General features: G+C 44.1%; 1 protein-coding gene across 5 annotated transcripts in view; it reads right to left on the bottom strand.

Annotated features, from left to right (window-relative positions):
• The window catches only part of LOC140731166 (LIM/homeobox protein Lhx2), a 72,882-nt gene that overhangs the window by 38,506 nt on the left and 18,079 nt on the right, over window positions 1-16,297 (bottom strand). For all 5 annotated transcript variants that reach the window (XM_073052571.1, XM_073052572.1, XM_073052574.1 and 2 more), the window contains exons 2-3: window positions 14,779-14,981; window positions 11,498-11,856 (exon numbers count right to left, since the gene is read on the bottom strand). In XM_073052571.1, coding sequence (XP_072908672.1) covers window positions 11,498-11,856; window positions 14,779-14,981 — 562 coding nt within the window. The remainder of the gene's footprint in view (window positions 1-11,497; window positions 11,857-14,778; window positions 14,982-16,297) is intronic.

Here is a 16,297-nt window from a genome sequence, read left to right as displayed (position 1 = left end):
TCCTTTCAGATTTCTTCTTCTTCAGTCCTTCACTTCTTCCACCTATTACCCCCCAGCTTTTTACTTCATCCCTCCTCTCCCATCCGCCAACCTTCCCTCCCCAACCTGGTCTCACCTATCGCCTTCTAGCTCATACTTTTACCGTCCCCCACCTTCTTACTCAGACTTCCCCCTTCCTTTTCACTTCTGAATAAGGGCCTTGGTCTGAAATGTCAAATGTTTATTCTTGTCCATAAATGCTGCCTAACTTGCTAAATCCCTCCAGCATTTTGTGTGTGTAACCCAGGTCATGCTCTCTTCTCCCTACTGTCATCAGGAAGAAGGTACAGGAGCCTCAGGACACACAACATCAGGTTCAGGGCAAACACGAGGAAATCTGCAGATGCTGGAAATTCAATCATCAGGCTTTTGAACCAAAGGGGATAATTTCACTCAACTTCACTCATCCCATCACTGAAATGTTCCCACAACCAATGGACTCACTCTCAAGGACTCATCATCTCACATTCTCGATAATTATTACTTATTAATTTATCATTATTATTTCTTTTTTGTATTCGCACAGTTTGTTGTCTTTTGCACGCTGGTTGAACACCCAAGTTGGTGCAGTCTTTCATAGATATTGTTATGGTTGTTATCCTCTTCAAGAAAACGAATCTCCAAATTGAAAATGGTAACATATATCTACACTGATAATAAATTTACATTGAACTTTGAACTTATAGTGACCAAGCAACCAACATATCTGCACATTGATGGGAAGCTGGAGGAAACTAAGGCACCTGGGGAAAACCTGAGGAGGTCCACATGAATGACGCAGGGAATGAAAGTGTTAACATATCAGGTGCGTTTGATGGCTCTATACCTGGAGTTTAAAAGAACTGGGGAGGGGGAATCTCATTGAAACCTATTAAATATTGTGAAGCCTAATAGGGTGGGTGAGTCTAAATAGAGGGATATCTGTTTAGAACAGAGATGAGGAAGAATTTCTTTAGCCAGAGGGTGGTGGATCTGAGGAATTCATTGTCGTAGACAGCAGTGCAGGATAAGTCACTGGGTATATTAAAAGTGGGGGCTGATAGATTCTTGATTAGTTAGGGTATCAACACTCACAGGGAGAAGGCTCAGGAATGGGGTTGAGAGGGATAATAAATCAGCCATGATGGAGCAGACTCGATGGGCTAAATGGCCTAATTCTGCTCACATGTCTTATGGTCTAAACCCACGCAGTCACTGGGAGAACATGCAACCTCCACACTGACAGCACCAGAGGGCAGGATTGAATCTGGGTCACGGAAGTTCTCAGCAGCAGCACTACCTGCCGCAATGATCTCACTTGTGAAAAGACTTATCAATACTTTGATAAAATGATCTCAGTCGGATAGGCACACAAGAGACTGCAGAGAGTGGAATCCGGGCCAACAGACAATCTGCTGAAGGAAGTCAAAGTTCAAAGTATATCAATATCAAAGTACATATACGTCACCATATACAACCCTGAGATTCATTTTCTTGTGGGCATAATCAATAAATCTATAGATTTATTGTGAGTATCGAGAATCAGCGTTGAGAAATAGACGGGCACAGCCCAGTCCATCACAGGCAAAGCTCTCCCACCATTGAGCACGTCTACGAGGAGCAGCGCCGCAAAAAAGCAGCACCCATCAAAAGAACCATCTTCCAGGTCGTGCTCCCTTCTCCCTGCTGCCCTCAGGAAGGAGGTACAGCAGCCACCAGGCTCAGGAACAGTTATTACCCCTCAATCATCAGGAAGGAGGTACAGGAGCCACCAGGCTCAGGAACAGTTATTACCCCTCAACCATCAGGAAGGAGGTACAGGAGCCACCAGGCTCAGGAACAGTTATTACCCCTCAACCATCAGGAAGGAGGTACAGGAGCCACCAGGCTCAGGAACAGTTATTACCCCTCAACCATAATGCTCTTGAACCAAAGGGGATAACTTCACTCAACTTTACTTGCCCCACATTTGAAATGTTACCACAACCTAGGGACTCACTTTCAAGCACTTTGTTACAACTCACGTTCTCAGGACTTTTTTTGCACAATTTATCTTCTTTGGCACATTGGTTGTTTTTTCATCTTTTTTATGTAGTTTTTCAAAAAATACTATTATATTTCTTTATTTCCCTGTAAATGCCTACAAGAAGGGGCATTATAGTGACATGGAGGTGCTTTGACAATAAATTTGCTTTGACTTTGAACAGCATCTGGAGGAGGAAACGTCATGTTGAAATTTCCAGTCGAAACCTTTCATCTGGACAGTTCCGGGGTGTTGACTACGGCACAGGATCAGTAAGAGCTGCAGAAAGTTACAAACTCAGCCAGCGTCATCATGGGCAGTGGGCTCCCGGCGTGGGGGACATCGTCACAAGGAGATGCCTCAACAAGGTGGCATCCATTATTAAGGAACCCCCGTCACCCAGGACGTTGCTATCATCAAATAGCAACGATAGCAAATCGTTGCTATCATCAAGGAGACGGTACAGGAGCCTGAAGACAACCACCTCATCATTTTTAGGGACAGTTTCTTCCCCTCTACGATCAGATTTCTGAATGGAAATTGAACCCATGAAGACAACCTTGCTATTTTTACTCCTCAATGTATTGCTGCTACAAATCAACAAATTGTATGACATATGCTAGTGATATTAACCCTGATTCTGATGTCAATAACTCCTTTCCTCCCACAGATGCTGCTCGCCCCACTGAACACCTCCAGCAGCTTGTTTAATAAGACGGCATCTATAATGTCCCTTGTACCCAATGTCTTTCAGCTTAACTGTCCCAGAAGTGATCTAATCTGTTATTTTTTATTTCCCAGAGAAATTCAAAACGATTCATCTCCAAAAAGGTTTGTCTCTCCTCCTATCCTGAAAAGGTGTTTATTTGGTTTGAATTTTACAAATTTCCAGATTAAAATTAATACTTTTCACCCACAATCTCGCAGTCTTATTTTAAAATCCAGTGTATAGAACGTTACAACACAGTACAAGCCTTTCAGCCCACAAGGTTGTGCCAACATTTTAACTCATCCAAGATCAATTCTTGCCTTCCTTCACACACAGCCCTCCAGTTTTCTATCACCCATGAGCTTATCTAAGAGTTTCTCAAATGCTCCTAATGTATTTGCCTCTGTCACCACCCCTGGTAGTGCATTCCATGCATCCACCACTCTGTGTAAAAAAAATAGATATTCTTATTGTAATTAGAACATATTTTATGCATTGCACCGTACTGCTCCCACAAAACAACAGATTTTACAATATATGTCAGTGGTAATGAACCTGATTCTGATTAATTTTATAATTTCTGTGCCTGGTTATGTTCCTTTGTCAATCACTCCTAAAGTGCCTTTAAGTCAAAGGGAAGCCAGCAATAAAACTATCTCCATCAATGCTCCTGGTATCCTGGGTTTCCTGCCTTATTCAGATCCTCTTGCTCATGAAGCCCTTTGGAGAAGATGAAATAATTCCTAAATGTTTCTTGCCATCGTATCTTGCTCCAGTACCAACCAACCTATTGAAAAATGTTATTCTTCTGTGTGGAATCTTAAACACAGCACATCGAACATTACAGCACAGTACAGCCCCTTTGACCCACGATTTTATGCCGACCGTTTAACCGAACCTATGATCAATCTAACCCTTCTCTTCTGAATAGCCCTCCATTTTTCTATCATCTATGAGCCTATCTAAGAGTTTCTTAAATGTCCCTAATGTATCTGCCTCCACCCTGGCAGAGTGTTCCACGTACCCACCATTCTCTGTCTAAAAAACTTTCCCATCACATCCCCCCTGTACTTCCCTCCAATCACCTTAAAACTATGTCAGCAGTTGTTGGTGGACACCTCCAGGTTCACTGGGTTCCCACATTACCAGGTTCAGGAACAGTTATTACTCTCCAACATCAGGCTCCTGAACCGGCGTAGATAACTTCACTCACCACAAATCTGAACTGGTTCCACGACCTACAGACTCACGTTCAAGGACTCTTTACAAATCATGTTCTCAATGTTATAAACACAAGAGATTCTGCAGACGCTGGAAATCCAGAGGAGCACACATAGTATGCTGGAGGAACTCAGCAGGTCAGTCAACATCGATGGGAAGAAACAAGGAGTCAAAGTTTTCAGCCCAGGACCTGATGAAGGGTCTCTGGCCAAAGTGGCAACTCTTCATTCCTTTCCATAGATGCTGCCTGACCTGCTAAGTTCTCAGTAGTATTTATTTTTTATTTGCACAGTTTGTCTTCTTTTGCACATTGGTCGTGTGTCAGTCTTTGTCTGTTTATATACAGCTTTTCATAAATTCTATTGCTTTTTTTTTCTGTAAATGCTTGCAAGAAGTGAATTTCAAGATTGTATATGATAACTTTGATAATAAATTTTGTTGGAACATTGGGAAAGGAGATGTGTTAAAGGAACTGAGTGGATCAGAAGTGGAGAGAGGGAGCAGGATACCCGAAGTGAGAGGATTCAGCGTTCATGTTGAAGGTTACTCAGTTAGAATGTGGAGAGCATTCTGACTGGTTGCATCACTGTCTGCTATGGAGGGGCCACCGCACAGGATCGGAAAAAGCTGCAGAAAGTTGTAAACTCAGCCAGCTCCATCCTGGGCACCAGCGTCGAGGAAACCTTCAGAATTCAATGCCTAAAGAAGGTGTATCCATCGTGAAGGACTCCCATCACCCAGGACATGCCCTCTTCTCATTGCTACCATCAGGGAGGAGGCACAGGAGTCTGAAGGTTCACACTTAACACTTCAGGAACAGCTTCTTCCCCTCCACCATCAGATTTCTGAATGGACAAAGAACCCGTGAACACTTCCTCACTGTTTTTTTCCCTTTTTTTTTTGCTCTTTTTGTAATACTTCTTTAATTTAATTTTAATATACAGTATATATACTTATTGTAATTTATATATTTTCATTTGTATTGCAATGTACTGCTGCTGCAAAACAACAAATATATGCCAATGATATTAAACCTTATTCTGATCCTGGCTTTTCCCTAGTTTGCATCCGGCTTCTCCCTGGCAGTGGAGGAGGCTGCGGACAGGTAGGTCAGCGTGGGAACGGGGAAGGGAGTTGAAATGACTTGTAACATGGAGCCATTTTCCTTCTACAACTTCAGATCTGCATTTTAAGATTGCAAATCCGAATTGAGTTAGGCACCCCTTGCACAGAGCCCTGTTTAAGGAATCTTTGCAAAAATCATTAGGAGTCTTAACTTCTGAAAGACACAAAAAACCGTTAGGCCATAGGACAAAGGAGCAGAATCAGGCCATTCGGCCCATCCAGTCTGCTCCGTTACTCCATTATGACTGATTTATTACCCCTCTCAACCCCATTCTCCTTCTTCTGCCCATAATCTTTGACGTTCTGATTAATCAAGAAACTAACCTCCGTTTTAAATATACACAATGACCTGGCCTCCACTGTCGTCTGAATTCCAGAAATTCACAACCCTGTGTCTAATGAAATAAAACAGAAGTTTATTTCAGCCTTCCTACTTATAGGCTGAAAGTTTAGGATTTTCTTTTCTCTCGCTCTACCAAGGGGAAATGGATCCAGGATTTTTCAATGGTGTTTGTTTAGGGGGAGAAGATTGATCTGGCCTGCCCCATCAACTGTCCAGCGAATAGTTTGCAGGTCCCGCGATTGCCTCCAGGGGGAGATAGTGGTCTAGAATCCGTGTCCGCTTTCATAACCGTAACTAACCTTCCTCCAGCAACACGAATGAAGAAAGAAATTAAAGTCTCCGTATTGATTGTAAAATACCGGCTAAATAAATATCACAAAATTATAACCCCGTAGTTACCGATCAGTGTTGCACTTTCAACCACCCGACTCTCCCCACATTAGATATGTCTGTTTATAGAACTCTAATTCTATCACACGCATTGTGAAATTAAACGTGGTCCACTGCACAATGATGCTAAGGTTTAAGGCCTGCATTGGAAAAGCAAGGAAGGTGTTTTCTGAGGTGGAGGGAGATTCTTCCAATGTACAGAAGTTTCAAAGGGTTAACAGCTCCTGATCGCCACTCAAGACCTTGAATTACCGCAAACCGGCCCACCGTTTTGAAATGATTTCTGGATAGATAACACCAACGGCCTTTGCACATTCCCAATTAAACCCAGAACACTTGTTGAATATAGTCTTGCGCGGGAAAGGGGGCTGTATAACCCGATTTGATGCCACTTTCGAATAAATGGTAGAAATTCTTGCTACCCAGATTGCCCGCCCTGTAACAAAAACTAAATTATAACACTGTTGTAGGTATTATCCGCCACCTCGATCTGCCGTGTAAAGGCGATGCTCACACCGCACGTCCAGATCATAGACCCTCCGATTTGACCAGACTTTCTGATGTAATCCAATTTTAAGAGAATTCAGAGCCCCTAAGATGATCGCCGTTTAAATTTCCATCTGGATCACCTACTTCAAATTAATTTCCTTGAATTGAATCCGACTACCCAGTGTCAGCTCTATACCGGGGCTTTGAGGAATAGATGTGAAAACTACGGCGCCAGACACCAACGAGTGACCCAAAGAGATTGTCAAAACAGAGGGTTGTTAGCTGGGTTCCCCCTCTCACTGGAAGCTCGCGATTTTAATAATTACTTCCAAGAGCGGGAAAAAATCTATGTGGTAAACATTAAATATAACTGGGTGCTGGCGTGTAAGGAAATATCAAATCGCCTGCCTTTGTCTTTTGCCTAAAAGCCTTTTGTTGTAAATGGGTTTTTTTCTCTCTCCTCTCGCTCGGTGTTAAATTAAACGACTGGTACTCTTCTTTGAGAGAATTGTAGTGCGCGTTTTATGTATAACAACAAGGTGTTTGGTGACTAGAATATGTAAATTAGTAGGCAATAGACTTTAATTAGCATAACTGAAGCTAGTGGATGAAGTAATTCATATAATGAGTGAAACATGAATATATTGACAAATTTCCGCTGAATCCGGGAGAAAACCGCGTTCTGAGAAAGAAAACCCGCAATTTCACGAGGCTGATCGGATTTTAATAGAAGAATCGTTCTAGTTAACCCTCCAAAACCTCTCTATTACCCCGTCACTGCACTGTACTATAAAACACTTTAAACCTCTTTTTATAATGAATTTTACTTTGTAAATACATGCCTGTATTTATATACGTTTTATCCCAAGCCCGCACTTTATTTTATTTAATTTATTCGTTATAAGTTTTGTTTGTATATAATTCTTTGTTCTTGATAATTTTTGAATGTTGTTGTTTTTTGTTGGCCAACACACCATGGCAAATGTATATGGCGAATAAAGTTGATCCTGGATCTTAAAAGGTCCAAAATAGGTAAAGTTCTGGTCGAAAAAATAGGTTCGACTCAATAAAACTGCGGGGTAAAATAATGGGAATTCACGAGTGTGATTTTAAACTGTTAATGTGCAGTTTCCTACAATGAGCGGGTCTACAGATGTTTACTTTTTTTTAAAAAAACACAGGCGTCGTTCTAAACTCTGGGAGGACTTGGGGAGTTACAGTGACTCGGGGGAACAGTCGATTACATATGTGATTGCCGGAGCCGCTACTTACTCTGCTTACTGTTGTAAAGCTAAATGGTGCCGAACGGGAAAGAATACGAACATGTGCAAATTCGTCACTTTATGCAAATAAATTTAATCGTTTTCGCAGCTTGCAGGTTGTTAGGGGGAAATTATCATTCCCTATAACGGCTACTTTCAAAATTAAAGAAATACAAATGCAGGCATCTAATACAGATAACCTCTCCAATTGCTTTGACCTGTGTTCAGTAATAGCGGCAGTGTTCACAGAGAGAAACGTGTAACTATTGATCAATAATTACGCAATTTTGAATCAATTAATTGCCCTTCTTCAAAATGAAATTTAAGCAGTTGTTTGGTATGAAGTTAGGGAAGATGTTACGAAAAGCAAAGCTTGGTGTGAAGTTTTCTCCGCGCTCGTAGGGAAACCCCGAGGGATTTGTTATATCGCACAGGTGTTCCGCTCCGAGCCAGCCCCTCGTTCCACAAGATTTCACTCATTGATGTTACTGGCCACAAACACTGGATCTCTCCCGGAAAGGCGCCAAAAATGAACCCCCGCCCCCCCTCCCCTCGCCACCCCACTGAAGAGCAGAAAATGGGAGTATAAAAAGAGAAACCCTTAGCAAAGAAAGTCCCGGGATCTCTGACCTGTTTTCCACTTGTCAATCTCCATTCTTGTCTCAAACCTTCCTCAGAGTCTCCCCACCCCCCTCTCAGCTCTCTAAAGACCAAGCACGGAGCGGTAACAGTCTCCAGTAAACTCATGGAATCTCTGAAAGCAAATTGGTGCCTTCTAAAGCAACCGCAGCAAAGGCTTCCGTGAAACCGGACCTTATTCCGTCCTGACGGTCTCCAGTTCGGATCTAGGCAAGTGTGCGCTAAAATATGGACCAGCACTATAGTTTCCACGTTGTGGTCAGAAACAGAGAGAGAGAGAAAAAACAATTATTTACTAACAACAATTCGCTTTAGGAATCTACACTAACTTCCTGGCGGACGTCGTGTATATTTGACTGCTGGGGCAGAAAGTACCAGCTGGGTTGAGAGGGGCTGACGCTCCCCATTGTGAAGACCCTTAGAGAGGATCGGACAGTCCTTCCCGCCAGAACTGACCATCATCAGTGCGCAGGGCCCCACCGCACAGGATCGGAAAGAGCTGCAGAAAATTGTCAACTCGGCCAGCTCCATCATGGGCACCGGCCTCCCCAGCATTGAGGACTTCTTCAAAACGCGATGTCTCAAAAGGGTATCATCCATCATTGAGGACCCCCATCACCTCTTCTCATTGCTACCATCAAGGAGGAGGGACAGGAGCCTAAAGACACACACTCAACGTTTCAGGAACAGTTCTTGCCCTCTGCCGTCGGATTTCTGAATGGACATTGAACCCATGTGCACTACCTGACTACTCCTCATCCCTCTTTGCTCTACTTACTTAATTATATACGTCCGTGTGCTTGTTGTAATTTATTGTTTTATTGTGTTTTGCTGCTGCCGCAAAACAACAAATTTCACGCCAAATGCCTGTTTTTAAACCGGATTCTGACCAGTTCTCAGAACGCCACACGTGTTTGAGCCGTAATCGACTGTAAAACGCACCTTAGTACAACACCAAAACTTACACTGTCAAACTCTCGCTCCGATTCCATCCCGAGTGCCCCTCGGCTTCGGGCAGCTGAATCCCAGAGTTTACAAATGTTTCGGTTTATGATATTTCGTTTTTTTTCTTCTTTTGAGATTCTCCCGCTGGCTTTAACACCGCTGAGAATCCCCGAGAAGTGCGCTAAAGTATAGCTTCAACCCCGCCGATGTTAGACCATTAAACGCTCCCTTAGTACGATAAGATAGTCACTTGACCTCACAATCTACCTCATTGCACCTTATTGTCGACCTGAACTGCTCTTTCTCTGCAACTAACATTTTATCCCGTATTCTGTTGTTGCTTCCAACGGGAAGACCTTAAGACTTCGGAGCAGGATTACACCATTTGGTCCATCGTCTGCTCCGCCATTTACTCGCGGCTAATTCATTATCCCTCTCAATCCCATTCTCCTGTCATCTCCTTACTGATCGAGAAACTATCCGCTCACTGCTACACTGAACGGATGGGCCTCACTGTACCTCGGTATCTGTTACAATTATAGACCAATTTAACAGTTCCCTACATACAATTTCACCTCAGGTTTAGACGCGTCTTTTTGGTAAAATGGCCTGCAATGGTTGGGATGTGGCGTCACACCTCTCCGGATCCCTATTCACCGGAAGAAAAACACCGCGCTAACCTCGCCACAAAGCTGGACAGGGTATGGGGTTGTTTACCCAAGAACAGGACAAATGAACTCCCGTCAGAGGGGAACCAGGTCGTCCTCCTCAAACTGGAGGCCAAGTCAGCGGGTATATTTAAAGCGGTGGCTCAAAGGTTCTTGATGTGTCATGGCGTCAAAAGTTACCGGGAAGAGGCAGGAGAATGGGGTTGAGCAGGATAGTAAATCAGCCCTAATCGAATGGCGGAGCAGATTCCATGAGCCCTAAATAATTCTGCCCCTAAAAATTAAGTACTTATGGACTATGAGGGGCAGCTAGAGGGAGTGAGATGGAAAACGCGTCCCATATCACTCCCTTTCCGCCCCACACCAGCCGCACAGAACCCGTCTTCCAAATCAATCGCCTCCTTCATCAATACGGCCCTCTCCCCCCCCCCCCCCCCCAACTCCCGTACCTCATCGTTTTGCCTCAGTTCTTGAGTTAGTATGTGTTTTGCAAAGTGGTTGAAACAATTTGCAAACTGTCTTCAGGACTGTTCCCAGAACGTCACTGGAGAGTTGGGCCTGAACTGAGAGAGTGTCTCTTTAAGAATATTGACGTGTAAAAATAGCTCAGTAAACAGGAGGTGAAAGGTCGCTCCGGAAAGCTGGAAAGCACAAAACCCTAACATATGCACGTACACACACACACACACGGGCACATACGCACACACACACACACACACTACAACACACACAAACGCTATCTCTCACACATAAACAATCTCCTCCCCTCTTTCTCTCTCACACACACACATACACACATCAACACACACTACAACAGTACACACATTTAATACAGAAACACGATCTCTCTCTCTGTCTCACACAAACACACACGCACACACGTGGGAGGGAATCTTGGGTCGAGGCCAGCGGCTCCCAGGAACTACAGACAACAAAACTATAAGTTTCTCATAAGGAACTTTGCCCCAAGCTTAGGCGCCTCTTGGACAAATAGCCTGCTATGGAAGGGGTTGGGGTGATGTGGAACCACATCTCTCCCGTTCCCTTTCACCAGGAGGAAAAGGCTGTGCGCCCCACTTTAAAGTGTGGGGTATTGTTTTCTGTGCTTGGACAGTACCACCTCACACGGTGTATGATCATGAAGGGTATAGATTGGCTTTCGCCGCTGAAGTTGCGTGAGACCGGAACCAGAGGTCACGGGTTCACGGTGAAAGATGAAATGTTGAAGACGAACCTGAGGGGGGACCTTCTCAGGGGGCGGTGAGAGTGTGGAACGAGCCGTAGATGCGGGTTCGATTTCAGCATTTAAGGAAGATTTAGATAGGTAAACGGATGTGGAGTGGAAGTCTATGGTCCGAGTGCGGGTCGTGGCGATTAGGCAGAATAATGGTTTGGAGCGGACTAGACGGGCAGAATGGCCTCTTTCTGTGCTTTAATGTTCTACGACTTCTAAGTCCAGGACTTAGTTACCAACCACGGGTGCCTCGCAATTACAGCCACCTGCCATAGGGCAACACAAGGGGCAAAAGTGGCATTCTGACATGGGTCTACCTCCATCCTATTTGTGGTAGAAGTGGGCGCTGCTTTCACAAGAAGCGCCCAATCTGGCTCACATTCTCACCAGTTGTTATAACCAGCCCAGACAGAGTATTGCGAGGTTCCTACCTGCGTTGTAAGCCGCCAGGTCAGCCCCGGGCCCTGGGCTCTTCCTCTTGCGAGGCCGACCCTTCTGCACCGTGTTCATGCCGTTGTAGAAGGGTAACCCCAGAGTGGCGCCGCTCTTGGAGCCCACATCCGTGTGGTTGAAGTGCGCCTGAAAATCGCCCTGAATCAGTGTCTCGAAGTGCACCCTGCAGTACACCAGACTGTCCTTCATGCCGAAGTGATCTCCGGTCGCCAGCATTTTGTTGCACGTGGTACATATGAAACAGTTCAAATGGTAGACCAAGTCCCTGGCTCTCATCACCATCTCCGACGCTGAGATCCCGAGGTGACATCTGGCGCACCTTTGTACGGAGAATCTCCTGCGGGGAGTGCGAAGGGAAACGTTACGTATAAAACCTGTTGGTGTCTTATGTCAACTGTTCTTAAGTTAGTTTAACGCTTCGTCCGTGGTGTGGAATATCATTACAATCAGATACTTCCCGTGAAGAACCAAGGTGGTGGTGTTGTCTAAAGAGTATGTCTCAAACCACAGGTACACGCACACAGACAGGTAGACACCCATACAAAACACTCTCTCTCTCTCTCTCTCACACACACACACACACACACACACACACACACACACACACACACACACACACACACACAAAGACTGGAATATATATACACACACTGATATGAGCACTCATGCACATAGACACACAGACACACACAAAACCTATCACATGTACTGAAAGTCTCTGTCTTTATCTTTCCCTCATGCACAAATAGATAGACACTTACACGAATACACACACACACACTAAACCGATCACTAACAGTTTTTCCTAAGTCAGCCTTTACCTCTCCCACACGCTCTCTTCTCTCGCGCATACATTGACACTTACACAAATACCCACATACACACATCTGTCAGCACTCATACACAGATACAGACACCAATCTGACACACACGCACCAACTGTGTTTCTAAGACTCTGTCTTTAGCTCTCTCAACCTCCACCCCCCCACCCCCACCACACACACACACACCTCTACTCTTACCATAAGCATTCATACAAACAACGCACTAAAACCACATTCCCCCCCCACCCCCCCCACCCCCAGCACAGGTCGGGTTTGCAGAAAGGTTTTGGTCAGGAATTATTAGAGTTTGGGGTTTTGGCAGTACCGTCATATTTGCAATAACATATCAAGAAAATGATTAAACTCTACTTTCAAAACGTCCCGTCTCCCTGCTTTAAGAATCCTACACACTCTTGGTTGGGGTCGGCGTGAAGTTGTAGAATACTGCCCGTCCCCGCTGAAAAGATTGTCAGCCACATCTTCGCAGCGGCGCCTGACACACTCCATCTCCTTTTCTATTCAATGAGATTTGTCTTAACTTTAGAAATATTATACCGTTTTAGGCCACAGTTCCTCGCAGAAGGGCAAATGGTTCGTTTTACAGCGGGGGGCTCTTTCAGGAAGGATTCCCTCCTCCCTGAAACTGAAGGTTTAAAACTTGGGGGTGCTGGATACCGGTTAACGGGTGAGCTCCATTTAAACCGCCACCCTTCCGCCTTCGTTAACCGCTAATCAAACTGGGTGAGGGAGTTTAACAACTGGAATTATAGCGCAAAACAATTCCTTAGACTCCATTATATCCCACACATTTTAGCAACCCCTCCCATCCGAAAAATTATGATAATTCGTTGGCGTCCCCTGCACTTGTTCCCACATATTCCACTTGGAAATCACTACTCCCGTAAAACAGCTTCTCTGAGCTTAGCTGGCTGACGTTTCGCCTGCTCTAGAGCACACGAACCGAAATAAATATTCCTGTTATATTTCGGCCCGTTTGCCTTAAACTGCGTTGCGGGTCTTAAATTAGAAAATCGTTGGAAAAATATGACGCTGCATGATTTAAAACATTAACTATTTAAATGTCCCTTGTAAGTATAAGAGTGCTCTGCAGAAATAGCTCACAGACCAAGTTGAGACTAGGCGTGAAATCTCTACTAACCAGCTCCGTCCTGTAGAGCCGCAGAATCTTATTACTAGCAGAATCCTATTTTAAACCCTCACTTATTCGCGCCGAATGCGGATTAGGGGATCATTTCCCCGTCGTTGTAAGCGTTTCAAAGGTTTGCAAAGGTTTTTTTTCTCTCTCGCTATCAATGCCAGATAGAATCACTGTCTCGCGGCCTTGCAATAAAATACGGCAAATATGCCTTCCCAAGATACAAAAATAAACATCGTTAACTCGTAGTAACCTCCCCTGTGTGAAACTTCTCGAGCTTGTTCTTTTCTCCCTGTTCGTGCCCGGTAACCACACGGTTGGCTGAAAGCAAAAAGCCCAGATCTCTCCGGTACCGGACTGCCTATATTTGCCCCCAATTTAAATTCACAAGTCCGTTTAATCAAAATCAGAATTAGCATTAATATCACAGGCACAATGTCGTGAAATTTGTTTTATGTATTGCACTGTAGTGCTGCCGCAAAATAACAAATTTCACGACATATGCCAGTGATAATAAACCTGATTCCGATTCGGATTAATTCCATAGCCAAGACCCCGATACAAGGAAACTGACTAGCGGCAGAAACACCGCTTTCGCCTGATACAGTGGGAACACACCGTGCCCTGCCGGGTTATTGTAACTGCTGGGTGTCGTTCATTCCATTATATTTAACTGCAAGAATCGCTGTCGCTGGTATTAAATTTTATTTAACACAGTTAGAACACAATTAAACTTAATTAGAGTATTAACACAAGCCTCGTTTTATTGTTTCTATTGTGGTCTACTTACGGCGTGACAAGAGCTAATGTGATTTTATTTATACACCGTCCCCCCAATAACAGGTTTCAAACAACTTCGACCATCGCAAAACAATTTAATTGCTTGTTTGGATTTAATATTCCGTTTTGATCATAGACGGATGATCATCTCACTGTTTTCACACTAAACTTCAGACCCTCTGACAGGGAAACAGCAAAAAAGTATCTAAGTACCCGATGGAATTAAAGCATTTACTTATCAAGAAAAAGGCATTCGTGCCCTCTGCTTGAGTGTGGTGTCTACTCCGAAAAGCACTTTGTGTAAAAAAAAAGGTCTTTAACTGACGCACAGTGATTCAGACAATAATGTTTAACGCTAATTATGGCTATATCATTCCAAGTTAGACCATCCCGACTAATTGGGTGGAAATTCGCGTCTTCTCTCTTACAATGCGGTCGCCCCCGTGTTGCTGCGGGCTGGGATTGGCGTGTTGGCCGCGATTTTAGTGTTTTGAGGTACCTGTAATAATCTTCCTTGCAGTAGATGCTGCCGTCCTTAGCGAAGCAGGTCAGCTCGGACTCCAGGGCCAGCTTACATTCGCAGCACTTAAGGCAGCGCATATGCCACTGCTTGTCCACGGCCAGGAGGTAGTAGCGATCGGAGATCTTGCCCCCACAGCCGGCGCAGAGAGCGGGCCGGTCGCCGCTAAGAGACGGCATAGTCTGAAAAACAGAAGCGGTTACCCCGTCAGCGCCCACTCTACCACGCACCAGAAACAGCGATAGATATATACACCTTGTCAGCCGGGGAAGTGCTCACACCATATATATTTCAAACACGGATTACGGTCTGATTAATTCCACTACAGCGTTATACTTTTGATACGTTACATGCACGCTTCTATGGTTATTCTAGATGCTGCCTTGTTTAATTTTTGACTTGGACTAAATTACGTGGTTAACAAGAACTTGATTGCTGCTGAATATTACCGAAGCGGCTCTTTTTGTCCTGTTGTCTTCCGAATTCTTGCAAACCTTCAAAGTAGCTGCGGGCTAACAGCCTCGTCACACAGAATATTTTTGCTTCTTCTATCCGCCACCACAACCACTGTTTAAAACACCTCATCTCCACTTTAATGCAAATATTCCTGCTAACAATTTCGCTCAATACAAAGGGCGCCTTCATTTCCACAAACACGTATCACTGATCCTTTGCCAAACTATTAATCACATTCTGTTTCAATAACTGTCAGGTTTAAAGTCGCTGTTTATATGACAAGTTTTATTATTTATGAACACAGGCCTACCGTTATTTTGCAATCCCATTGAAACATCTCTTTGAGGGTGATACTTTGGAACCTGAATGCCAGCGATTTGAAACAACCCCATCTTTAAAAAGAAAGGCAACATCGGTTCCTTTCGAGAAAATCATTGTAAACGTTTTAATATTCGATCGGTAATTTGTGGGATTTATTTTCGCAGCAATCCCGTCTAAGACTCATTTGCTCCACAACTTATTCCAGGCGACTTCCCACCAGAACAGCCGAACCCTTGAGCCCATGTTTGCAATTTCTTACCGTCTGCTTAATCCGTGCGCAGACATGTCTGTTTCAGTTTGAAAATAAAGTTACTCAGACAACGAAATCGAGCTGCCCCTAATTTTTCTTAATTTTTTTTTGTTGTTTGTCTGGTGAAATTTTAAGACTAAACACAAGCGGCAGAGCCCAGGTTATCACGCGGAACACATCCGACCTGCTCGTGGGCAGGATCCTACACATTGTCTGCCTTTCTCCAAAGTTTTGATTTCACAAGCGCAGGCATCTTCCTTTAAAAATCTGATTAATGATAACGTTTGATTAAAGTCTTCCATCTGATGGATACTCCGGAAGACATCAGTCACCCGCCACCAGGACCGAGTCTGTGATACTCAGATTCAAAGCAGTCGCTCTAGCATCCGGTTAAAAAGATTATAGCAAGAAAAACTAATTTTAAAAATAACTTACTTCGTTAGGCGTGGGTGCATAAAACGATTTTGTTTT

This window comes from Hemitrygon akajei, chromosome 7 (genome assembly GCF_048418815.1).
Source record: "Hemitrygon akajei chromosome 7, sHemAka1.3, whole genome shotgun sequence".
In the NCBI taxonomy this organism is placed as follows: domain Eukaryota; kingdom Metazoa; phylum Chordata; class Chondrichthyes; order Myliobatiformes; family Dasyatidae; genus Hemitrygon; species Hemitrygon akajei.
Note: the sequence above shows the minus strand (reverse complement) of the source record. Positions and strands in the feature narration are given on the sequence as shown.